At 40.2% G+C, this 12,306-nt stretch overlaps 1 protein-coding gene across 4 annotated transcripts in view; it reads right to left on the reverse strand.

Annotated features, from left to right (window-relative positions):
* Nucleotides 1-9,774: 9,774 nt before the first annotated feature.
* LOC126407832 (S-adenosylhomocysteine hydrolase-like protein 1) overlaps nt 9,775-12,306 on the reverse strand; it is a 14,170-nt gene continuing 11,638 nt past the window's right edge. For 2 of the 4 annotated variants that reach the window (XM_050073072.1, XM_050073074.1), the window contains exons 14-17: nt 10,867-10,935; nt 10,666-10,744; nt 10,453-10,573; nt 9,775-10,373 (exon numbers count right to left, since the gene is read on the reverse strand). In XM_050073072.1, the coding sequence (XP_049929029.1) occupies nt 10,367-10,373; nt 10,453-10,573; nt 10,666-10,744; nt 10,867-10,935 (276 nt within the window). In that variant the 3' untranslated portion in view covers nt 9,775-10,366. Of the gene's footprint in view, nt 10,374-10,448; nt 10,574-10,665; nt 10,745-10,866; nt 10,936-12,306 lie in introns of those variants that run through there. The other 2 variants (XM_050073073.1, XM_050073075.1) reach the window with 1 other exon arrangement.

The raw sequence follows: 12,306 nt of genomic DNA on the forward strand, positions 1-12,306 counted from the left end.
TATTCATTTAAATATTTATTATAGCCTCCATTGTTTAGACTGTCTTGGATATCAGAGAGGGAGTTTTATGTCTTTAGTTTAGGCCTTTTGCATGGGGACACACACACACACACACACACACACACACACACACACACACACGTCACGCTCAATATTTATTACTTGCGCATTTGTCCCACCCATTACAACATTAAATTAGCAGAGCAACAAAATAAAAGACATTTACACCATAAATTGCTGCAGAAAAAGGCACAAATTGGTGCATAAAAATTTCTCCTGGTGCTTAAGATTTTCTGTAAGAGGACCCTCAGACTCCTTTTTAGCACTTTTTACTTTTCCTGAAGGTGAAGTGTTTTTATTATTATTTATAATAAAAACACATTTTTATTAAAAACGTCTTTAAAAAGCGCCATTTCCGGCCAAACTTGGGAGTTTTCTCTGTTAAATTGTTTCTGGTTTCAGATCAGTTTCAGACATGACTCATGTTAAATAAGTAAATGAATGAAGGTGGTGCTCCTGCACGTTGAGATGCTGCTGGGTGACGCTCCTCAGCACACACAGGCCGACAGTAGCTTATAATGATCTTATGAAATATTCATTGTTGTGTGGCCGTGCAGCCTCTCTGAGCATATTCAGGTTTCTTATTTCAACATCAGTTTAATTTGGCTGTTGGAGGGTTGGAGCGGAATGATTAGCAGGCTTTTTGACCATTGTGTTCATTTTCTCCGGAAACCTTAGAGGTTTAAAAAGTATTTTAAATGCGATAGTTGAGATAAGTGTGTTGGATGAGCAGCAGCGCCTGTGTGAGTGATATTAAATTATAGTTTTCCTCATGGACCCATTTTTCCTCTGTTCTGGAACTTAGATTAGAAGAAAAAAAACACAGAAAATTGATTTTTTAAAGACAGATTTTAACGATGTTGTTAATGCAGCCTTTTATTTATGGGGTGAAGATATTTTCAATGTATTTTGGGGGGATTAGAACTGGGGTGTGGAGCTATTTCTTATAATCGAAAAAGCGCGCAATGAGTTTCACAAGAGATGAAAACAGAGATGCAGTATTTTATACCATATTGTTTTGTTATAGAGTGGAGCTGGTGATGAGTAAAGTTATTGAAGAGTAACGCGAGCAGCAGCAGCAGCAGTGGTGGTGGTGGAGCTGTGCAGAGGGCGATGAGACGCTGCTGGCCGGCTGCGCCTCCTTCATAATGTATGGAGAGGACAAAGGCTGCGCGGGTGGATTTCAGCGTCAACTTTGAAAGAGCCGTAACCCAAACCTGCTCTATCCCTCTCTGACGGATTCACATCAGCTGAAAGGATGATGCCTCTTTTTCCACCTGCAATCTGTCTAATAATGACCGACAGCAGGTAAATGAGCCCTGCAGGGACCTTTGGGTGCCCGTATATAACGAGGAGGAGCAGAGGAGGCCTGGACAAACTTCTGGAGAGACAGAGCGGAGCTTCGGGCCTGGCTGCAGCAGGGTGCCACACCCGGTGGATGCTGGTAGGTCTGCTGTCTGGTGGCAAACATCAGAGTTTCATTATGTAGCGCGTAACGTGTGGCCTGTGATAAGAAATTGAGGACGGTAAGTGTTCAAATGTTTGCGTCTTACGTTCCTAATTTTATTTATGTTAAGATTAAAGTAGTGTAAATCGTTATTATGGGCTTCAATCTGCGTTATTTCAGACTTCTGTGGCTAGTGTTGCCACTTTAGTGCTTTATTATAGCAAGACTGTAATCCTAATTTAGTTTGAAGAGTACTAAACTACTTCTGGCAACACTGAATTACCAACCGGTTTTCCAGCGTCCGCCACTGCAGTGCGCGTCCTGTGCGTAAAGGCGCAGAGGAAATGCGCTGCAGGCCTGCGTATAGGAGCAGAAGGAGAGGGAGGAGGGCGGCGTGGATTACTATACTGCCACTGGGTTAAGATGCTTAGCAACTAATTACCTGTCTACTAAAATCCCTTACCATACCGCCCAAACAAGCAGTGAGGGACGGAGAGATGGGGACACGGAGAGTTAACTGGCACAGTGTGGAGCAACGGACTGAAGAAGTAACAACAACAACAACAACAACAAAAGTTAGCTCTCCTCCACCAAGCCCAGTTCATCCAGCCGAGGACCACCAGGCTGTTTTCTCCTGTGAAAATATTCTGCTGCTTGTACTTTAGGAATCTTGGCTCAACAGAGATGTTTCTTCTTGTCTTTTTATAACTGAAATGTTGATGTGAGAATATTGGATTATCTTTTAAAGGTAAGGTAAGACTCAGACCAACACCGGATGTCTAGAAAAATCCGCAGGCCTCCTAATTTTTTTTGGTAAATGCATGCAGTTCCTTTCAAAGTGAGAATAATTAGACTGCTACTTGTGTGTAAATTAAGAAGTAGGTGTTTGTGACCTTTAGCCGGTCTGATGATCATCGCAATGAATACAAATATATAAAAAGAACGGTTTGAAATCAGGAATTAATGCCATTGTTTTCTGAAAAGGAGCTTCAGACTGCTCCACATTTCATAAAGTACAGATCTTAAGGGAACAGGTGATTACACATAGTTAATCTTTTTCACTGCATCCTTGATTATAATGAGGAAGGACTTTACTGAAGGAGGCGAGTAATATTGTCTTTGTGACTATCAGTAGTAAGAACAACCAAGATATGAGGAGCAACTAAACGCAGCAACTCCAGGAGATTTCTGTTTATGCTCCCTCCCTCCCTGTCTCTCCCTCTTTCTCTCTCTCTGAAGCTTTTTACTCTATTGATCTCTCCCGGAAACGGGAAGATGAGCCCTGCTTTGGGACCCATTTGGAGCATCTCAAAAATCACTTAGCGCATCATTCCCTACAGCCAGAATCAATCTGAGCTCCTCCACCAGCAGCAGGAGGGATCTCATGGAGGCCAGAGATGTCCCGAAAGCTAACAATAATCTTATGATAACTTTTTCAGAAGGAATGCATTCTCGGTTATGTGAAGATTTTCTTTAAGAAACTGGGTGAATCAGCACCACTACATGACCTGTCTGCCCTCAGTAGCAGATGGCACGGCTGGATTTACTCTCCATCCTGTGTGGTGGACAAAACGGAGATGAAGGAAGGACGCTGTTTGAAAGACAAGGCTCCCCAAACTTTAAAGAAGTCAGGAGAGGGTGGCATGAGGCAGCATGCAGGATGTCAGGATTCACAGTTGGAGGAGAGATGGTCAGGTTTTTGCCCCGTGTACACAGGTGTAGATTTTTTTGTGTTTTGTTGAAAACATGCATTTATCCCCCCAATAGAAACATTTACATTACAGACATTAACACCATACACTGATGCAGAAAAGACACAAACTGGTGCATATAAAGTCCCCAGAATGCAGGAAAATGTTTGCAGCTTTAATTTTCAGGCTGAGGACCCCCCACACAGGCAATGACCTACATCCTGTCCTGTGTAGCACATGTAATGTGGGACTGCACTTGTATCTCCTCCTGTTCTGTGTATGGCACTGGTAGAATTCACTGTCACAGCACACTATCAGTGAATTACCATAGGGCCATAAACAGAGTAGAGACAGAACCACGCTGCCTGCGTCCATGTGTGTGTCCCCGTCTGCTTCTCATGTCCACTCTGAACTCTTCTTTGCCCGTTTTGGCACTAGCACATTTTTGCTTTGTGTCTCTTTGTTTGAGCAATCATGTGTAGTGCCAATATGGGACAAGACAGACACTCAGCTGTTCGTAAATATTCTGTCATCTGTGTGAGAGGGAAACAGAGAGAGGAGAGGATGAACTATGGATCTCATCGATTGCTCTCAGATATCACTGGTTGCCATGGAGGCTCCATCTCTGAGACGCTGTCCCGTGTAACCTGAACCCTACTCGTCACTCGGATCTGGTGGCCGTGACGGTTGCACTCTCCCACAGTGTTTGGCAATGGTAGAACTCACTCTGGTGGGCTGGAAGGATCCGGTGGTTCTAGACTTGCCAACAACTGACCGAGAGCTTTAACCTCCATCATCCCAGGACTCATCACAGGAGGGGGGTTATTTAATGTTCAGGAGCATGTGCATTTTAGTTGTAAAAGGTCAAAGGGTGGCAGGTTTAAGGTGAGGGTTGTTGGGTGTGTGAGTGACTGCAGGCGGCGCAGTGAGGGGTTCAAATGGACCATCCCCCCCTGTGCGTTCTCGCAGTCTCAGAACACCATAGAAACTCTTCAAAGAAGCAAGCTCACAGTTTCTGTGAAGGACAACCACAGAAGAAGCCACAAGTCCAGTAAGTCTCCTGGTTTGGAAAACACCCCCAGAGATTATTAATTCTCTTTGTCCTACCTCTCTCCTGTCCTCCCTCAGATGTATGATGTCCCCCCGGGGTTGTCTTGGCACACTTAGCTGATCATGACATCAAAGTGTAATCTTTGACCTCAAACACTGAAGGTATGAACCGAACGATTCCTTTAACTATTGGGCCGTAACCCATAAATCCATACACAGGCCATTAAGCACCGGGTTGACTATCATCTGCCTCGGTCGATAAATCAATGGCGTTCATGCGTTTGGCTGTGAAACCAGCAGCTGAAGGCCTGTAGTAGTAAATCCTCAGTGTTGGTGTTCGCAGCAGCAGCAGCAGCTAGCTCAGCTTACAGTGCAACCTGATCCTGCTCTGTCACGAAAGGTCTGAAATGAGGGGCTGTGGACATTCATCATCATAAGTGATGTTAGTGCTGCGTCAAACCATTAAAGCCCACAGACAGTATGGAAAATGCATCACGATGAACTCCTGATATTTGTGTAACAGCAGCATTTATCGTACAGGCTGTGAGATTATGTCCTCAGTGGGTTTCTTTTCTGGATATCTGAGGAGTTTTAATGACCTGAGGAGGACTTTAAATTCTACATTCTTGATTTAGTGGTATATATTAATAATGATAATTAATCGTAATATTAATCTTTTAATGCAAGTGTTATATTTTATGACAATTTTCCTTGTGGGATTGAAATTGGTATCGAATATCGATATTTTTGAATCTATCATAGTTGAAATTGAAGTATCATGACAACACAACTACACCAACACACAAACTACACAGTTTTCTGACATGTGTGGAAAATATACCTTTAAACAGTTAAATTAATACAGAAAAATATTTAAAAAATGAAAGACAATATTTTTAAAAATGGAAAAATACTTCAGTATTTCTAAAATCCTGGCTACAGCACTGGAATTTTGTTTTACATTTTATTTTATTTTACATTTACGTCATTAAAGAAGCCAAGGTTTCCAAAGATGTTAAATGTTCTGGCAGAACTACAGTAATAAAGTGCATAAAATAATGGACTAAAACATGAAATTTGTTGACATAGGTGTAGAATTTGGAGCTGAATTTTGAAGGGACACATGCAAAGTAGCAGAGGACTAAACTCTAAACCCATCGTTTCATATGTGCCCTCTTAATGAAAAACTAAACCTACGCCCTGGGCTGTTAATGTAATGCGGCCTTTAAAGTTATATCTCTGTTTTACATATTTCTTCTATAAGTAGCTGGTATAGAATATACTGTGTGTGATTTAAATGTTACAACATGGAAAAATGTACCAAATTTTGGGGAATTTTAAGGTTTTCACTAAGAGCTTTAAGTCTTAAAGTATGACAATGGAAAGAGAAGTGGAAAACAGAAAGGAGGGATAACAGAGGATAGATGGAGAAAAAGACATTCAAACAAAGACAAAACACATCAGTGGGAGCGTCTTTATTGGTTTGTTGGGACTGAGCAGTCAGAGCGCGTTCATCATGTTTCATAGAAACGCTGTGAGAGTCCATTATGGCCGACTGCTGCAGAGGATGTGAGGTTAAGTGGTGCCAGTGGACGCACGGAGAGGAAGGAGGGAGGCCGACACGCTGACAGCTGGTACGACTGATTAGTACCATGTAGTGATGCAGGGAAGGCATCAAAGCTCTTTAGGGAGAATCCCTAACAGGGAGGAGGCAAGGACACACACACATGCAGGGAAGGCATCAAAGCTCTTTAGGGAGAATCCCTAACAGGGAGGAGGCAAGGACACACACACACACACACACACACACACACACACGGAATCCTTATACACAACATCCTGGTTGCTCCTTTAAACTGAGCACACAGGTTCGACAATGTATAGGCTGCACAGGCCATCTGTCATTCTCAGATGCATCATCAACCAATGGATTAGCAGTAGCTCTGCCTCAGGACACACACACACACACACACACACACACACACACACACACTGGGATACTGGTAATACAGGAGATTGAGTGGTGTCATTAGATTAGATTGGGTGTGGAAGTCAATGGAGCTCCTCAATAATCTCTCACACTAATGGCTGTTTAATTGCTATTGTCTCAGCTGCTCTTTTGTGTTGTGTGTCACCTCCCTCTTAAATTAAAGGTGTTTTGAACAACATGATGGTGAATGTCATTTTATTCAGCATGTAGAACAGGGGTCTGCAACCTTTGCCATTAAAAGAGCCATTTTTGACCAAGAATAATTTGAAAAAATCTGTGTGGAGCCTCAAAACATGTTTGAGCCTTATAATCAAGGTAATTAGCCTATTAAGTCTAAATTAGCTTATACTTATGGTCTAAATAAGCATTTGTTAATATGTTTTACCACAAGGTGGACACTGTGCGGGGCACTATTTATGATTATTTGGTACTTAAATTTTGCAGAGCTGGCAGTGAAAGCAAACAAATCTGTCCACGCACTACTACATTCTCTATTTTATTCAATTTACTTTTTTGGATTTGGCATCCATAGCTAACCAGCCACTGCTATCGAGGTTCAGCAACATTTGGATTCATAGAATGAATTTCCATAGAATTCTTTTCTCAAAGGCTCAAGGAGCCACTGGACAGGGGCTAAAGAGCCACATGTGGCTCCGGAGCCACAGGTTGCCTACCCCTGATGTAGAAGATAACCTCAGAGTACGGGGAACATGTGAAGAGCTTCAGAAGGGTGATGAAAGACTGTCGTCACCTCCTCTGGACAAAATTAGGTTCAAACACTGATGATTTACTGGTGGACTGATTGATTTACTCTCACTGCAGTAAGACTAGAGTGAGGGAATAAGATGTCTGGGGTAAGTTAGGAAAATGATATCTTTCAATTATCAGATAGAGGAAGGATGAGACCAGTGTTGCCCTCCTGCAGCATTAGTGACCGACCTTTGGTCTGCTGCCCCAAAGAAACACAGTGTACAGTTCAATAAGGCTCTTCAGCCAGGCCATGCCCTGGTGAACACACACACACACACACACACACACACACACACACACACACACACACACACACACACACACACACACACACACACACAGGGAGACTCTGGATTACAGTAATCCAGGGACAGGGGGGGTATTTATAGGACTTCATGATCAGAGGCAGACAGGATGCAACTATCGAGGAAAACAGATAATGATTGTCATATGACCGGATGGATTTATTTGGAACAGAGTTAATTACGTAGCGTCTAGGAGGCAAAACTAATTCAGACAGCTAATTCGGCAGTAAAGCTACTGTAAGTATCAAAGGATCTGAAAATAAAACTTTGCACCCAGCACCAAGTGTAAGAAAATAAAAGGAAATCTGATATTTTTAGTTAATTTGTAACTGCATTAAAACAAATCCTGTTGTGTAGTGGCCTTTAAATATAACCATGACTGTTTGTGCCTGAAATAAAACATCATATTTATCATACAAATGACAATAATAATTGTAACTCACAGTTGTAGTAGAGACAGAGGACACCACACATGACAAAATGAGGCAGGAAGAGACAAACTATACAGATATAGTTTTTTAAAAAGGCATCATCTGTCAAGGAAATCAAATTATAGGGGATTTACACAGCAGTGATGTGATGATCACTATCAATATCTATGACTAAGGCTGGGTATCAGCCAATAGAGTACTTCATTTGATACATTTGTTTTCAACTATATTTGATACCCATCACATGAATGGAAGTATTAAGTTGCATAAAATGCCACCACCACACTCGGCTTCACCACACACAGACTGTAGCTGAGGTAATGAGCCAAAAAGGATCAAATGCACACATTTGACTTGAGAGGTTTTGATGATACTTGGTACGGGTTATTGTGCTTGGTATCTTCAAGGTTTTAAGTACCCATACTAAGGGGACAGGGAAGTGGAATTACAGGGCAGAGGACACACTGCAGCCTTTAATCTTGTGAAGATAATAATCATGTTTTGGTTTTTATGGTGGTTTAATTGATTCATTTATTTATACAAATCCTTGTCAGTATCATTCAGACATACAGTAATAGTGCTGTTACTCCCTCTAGTGGGGAAACAGTCACACATGAGGTTCTGCAGCTGACTGCTTTACCATTTGTGTTTCTGTTTGTTATGAACAATTTGTAGTTTAATAGGAATCTATAGGGCAGGGCTGGGCAATATGTTGATACTGAATATGATACGAGACTAAATATGGACTTGGATTTTGGGTATCTTAATATTGTAAGTGTTGTCTTTACTTGGTTTTTAAGGCTGCATTACAGTAAAGTGATGTATTATGTTGTATGTTGGTTGTTATATATTCGTCCTTTATGACAGACTCTATTTTATTATTTACTTTTTCATCTTTTTACTGGTTTTTATCGCTGTTTATAATTCTTGATAGACATTGCTGCTATTTCTTTCTAGGGACTTTTGACATCACTTTGGGATTACATTATATACTTGTATACTTGTATATACCCGTCTATCCCATTGAATGTGAACTCAGAGCATTGCTGTAAAAGAGCTTTATGCTCAGTCAGTTTTCCCTGAATAAACAATGGTTTGATTGATTGAATATTCTGAGTTTACCAGACTGTTCTGGCTGTTCTGTTATTTGCATTTATGTACTTAGTCATTATATCAAGTGCTGGGGAAACTACATTAAAACCACCTAGTTTACTGAAGTACTACCTACGTCAAAATAAAAAGTAGTTAAAGTAACCTACATCTTAACTGCTCCAAAAAATTAGCTTGTCAAAGTAAAACTAGTTCCAACAAGTGGTTCAACAACATCCAAACTACAAAACTATGAATATTCATAATCTGAGTCTGGAGTATTGTTACAGGGAAGTACAACTGAAGTGACACTGAGTAAAGTGAAGGTGTATTCGATTTAGGGACTACGACAGGTCAATCCTCACCAAGGCAGCCTGAGAGAGTGTTTTAAGGAGATGATAGGGAGCAGTTGTTGGGGTGGAGTCAGAAAAATGCTAAACTTTTAGGGAAATTCAGTTCAGTTCATGGTTCATGGTTGTCTACTGTGTGTCTTGTTTATATATGATGGTTGTATCTGCCATGCAGCTATGTCGCACTATGTGCCCAAAACAAATTTTCCTTTTGGGAAAATAAAGTTTAACTTGTCTTATCTTAGTGACTGAACTACATGTAATTAACTCAATACTGATTATATCCACATTACTGAGGATTATTCATCAAAAATCCCATTGTGTAAATATTTTGTGAGAGTACCAATAGTCAAATCTATGATATCATTGCAATATTGATATCAAGGCATTTGTTCAAAAATATTGTGATATTTGATTTTCCCAATATTGCCCAGCCCTACTACAGGGATACACCTGTATGTATGGAGTTGTGTGGTTGTATAGATTATGAGCACTGATGTGACTGCAAACAAAATAAAATGCTGTTCATGCTTTTCATGTTTTTCTACAGGTGAGAGACACATTTAAACTGCCTTCCTATTTTTATGAGACAAAGATGCAGAGGAAAATTTCAAGAGTGAGCAAATCTGTTCTTTTTATTATAATATCTTAAGATTGATTGATTGGCACGTACTGCTGTTCAAAATTTAAATAGATTGTGGATACACTGTCTGAGGCTTCATTTAAGGTTAATATAAAGATCAGGTGAATGTGGTGATGTTACATACAGATCAGAATCACAGGGCATGAAACAACAAGTTCATATGTATAAATACATTTCAGCAGATATTCAGTTTCAGCTTACAGTCCACATGTGTTTGGTTAGATATGTGATATTGATCGCTGCTCCAGTTAATAAATACTGTTGTTGTTATTATGTCAAGCAGAAGAATAAATAATCAGCATTTTGTGTTTTAGCTCTTTTAGTTTCAGATTTCACAGTGATTACATTCTGGATAGTGTGAACAATTATAACCAGGAACAGTGAAACAGATAAAACAGAAACATACACAGAAAAATCAGAGAATAAAAGTAGAAGATTGAAGTCCTCCGTCTCTCCATAGTACTGAGCCTGGTGAGATTGAGACTGTAGAGGGAGCTGGTGCTCTGTCTACAAGACTGTGACATATGAAGAGCTTGTTTCTCAGCTTTGTGTCCAGAGGGTTAATACCTATAAATAAAAGATTTCAGTTAAATACAAAAATCATATGTGTGTTGATTTGGTGTAAGAAAGCTGTATGTCTCCTCACCTGTAGTAGCTGGGTTTGAAGGGTCCATGCTTGCTGATGCCCAGGTACTTGGCCTGGTCTTCATTCAGCTCTGTGAGGTGAGCGTCAAACGACTGCAGGTGAAGACTGGCCACATATTCATCTGGTATTATAAGAATATAGGGTTTAACATGTCTGAATATGGAAAACAAGAAAGGACATAACTGTTTTACGATATTTAAAATGAGGACTTGCCCATCTTCTTTGGCAGCAGGTAGACGTCCTGTTTGTATCGACCTTCTGGAGCGCTGTACAGCTCGATGAGAGCCAGAGCCTGACGGTGACAGTTTACACAGCTACAGGTGAGAACATGGAGTACACATACCTCCTCTTTAATACATTTAGAGAGGAACCACTAAATCTCTGAAGTAAATAACATAACAGATAATATCATACCTGAGTTGTAGCGGTGATGGAGAGGACAAATGACGGCACCGTGGAGCAGCTCAGATTCAGCAGACGACCCTGAGAGAAAATTAAAAAACTGAAGTGACGTACTGTGATGTGACAGCAGCCACTGGTGATGATCTAAAGACTCCTGGAAAGTTCATTATCTCAAATAATTATGTCAAATAGCCCTCAGGTACCCCTCTGTCTCTCCTGCTCCACACCTGATCCAATTAAAAGCTGCATACTTTAACAGTGATCACGTAAATCTGTGCCTCGGCAGCATTAAGCCCTTCATTTGTCATCATGAGTAGAGCTGTATTACCACACTGGAAACCACTGCTATAAAACACTTTGGAAAACTCACTTCTGATGTGACAAAAACAGCATCCTGAGGCCTTGTTGTCTCTAGACAGGTGTGCGCTTATGTCTTATTACAGTTAGATTCTTAACTCAACCTTAACCTCACTCACTCAGTCCCAGCTATCAGTGACTCTAATAAGCGTAACTATTTTCAGCTTTACACCCAAACCTGTGCTGTGGAAGAAGTATTCAGATCCTTTACTTCTCTACATATATGTGTTTGTATAGCCTATTACACATTCAGACAAATTCATATACTGTAAAACTTCAATTAATAGCCCGAGCTATTATTTGTTTAATCACTGAACTCAACAGGCCTATATTAGGGACAGGCATCTATATGGGACAGGCATTTAATTCCTTTTACACAAAACTGTTGCTCAGCAAAGATGGAGAATACAATCAAATTGTTTATTTGAACCAGTATGAATAAATCAGGCTTCAAATAACATATCAGTTATGTGTTATGTTATGACAGTTGATTCATGGCACTTGCGGTTACGGCACCCAGCATACCGACACAACACCACTATATCCTGTTAAAACAATACTCACAATTTGAATTTATTTTTATGAAAAACACTTTTGATTTTTTTGATTGGTGGACCCTCACAGACTAAAGGAATATGAATAACTTACAGGATAATCAAGGAATGAACACATATTCTGACTTTATGACAGCCTCAGAAAAAGGGAATCACCACTTGTTTTTTCGTCAAGTTTTATCTGAATGACTGACGGTCTCTTCTGGTGCTCATGGTTTCAGTAAAACAAAATCAACTGAGCTAACAATGTGTAGCATCTCCATACTGACAAAATTTTAAACATTTATATCTGTTCGTTTGATCTAAACAGCTAACTAATGTTAGCTCCAGTGGGTATAGCCAACTATGGGGTGCCGTTTGTAAAGTGTCTCATACTGAAAATAACATCAACATTTTGCCACATTTAGCTTCAAACAATGTTTAAAAAAGTGTTGTGAATTTATTAACGTCACCTTTTACCACATTTACAGCAATATTTGTTAACTTAGAAATATATTAAATAGTTAAATCTAAATATTAAATGTGGCACCTAAATGTTAAA

This window comes from Epinephelus moara, chromosome 20 (genome assembly GCF_006386435.1).
Source record: "Epinephelus moara isolate mb chromosome 20, YSFRI_EMoa_1.0, whole genome shotgun sequence".
Lineage (NCBI taxonomy): Eukaryota > Metazoa > Chordata > Actinopteri > Perciformes > Serranidae > Epinephelus > Epinephelus moara.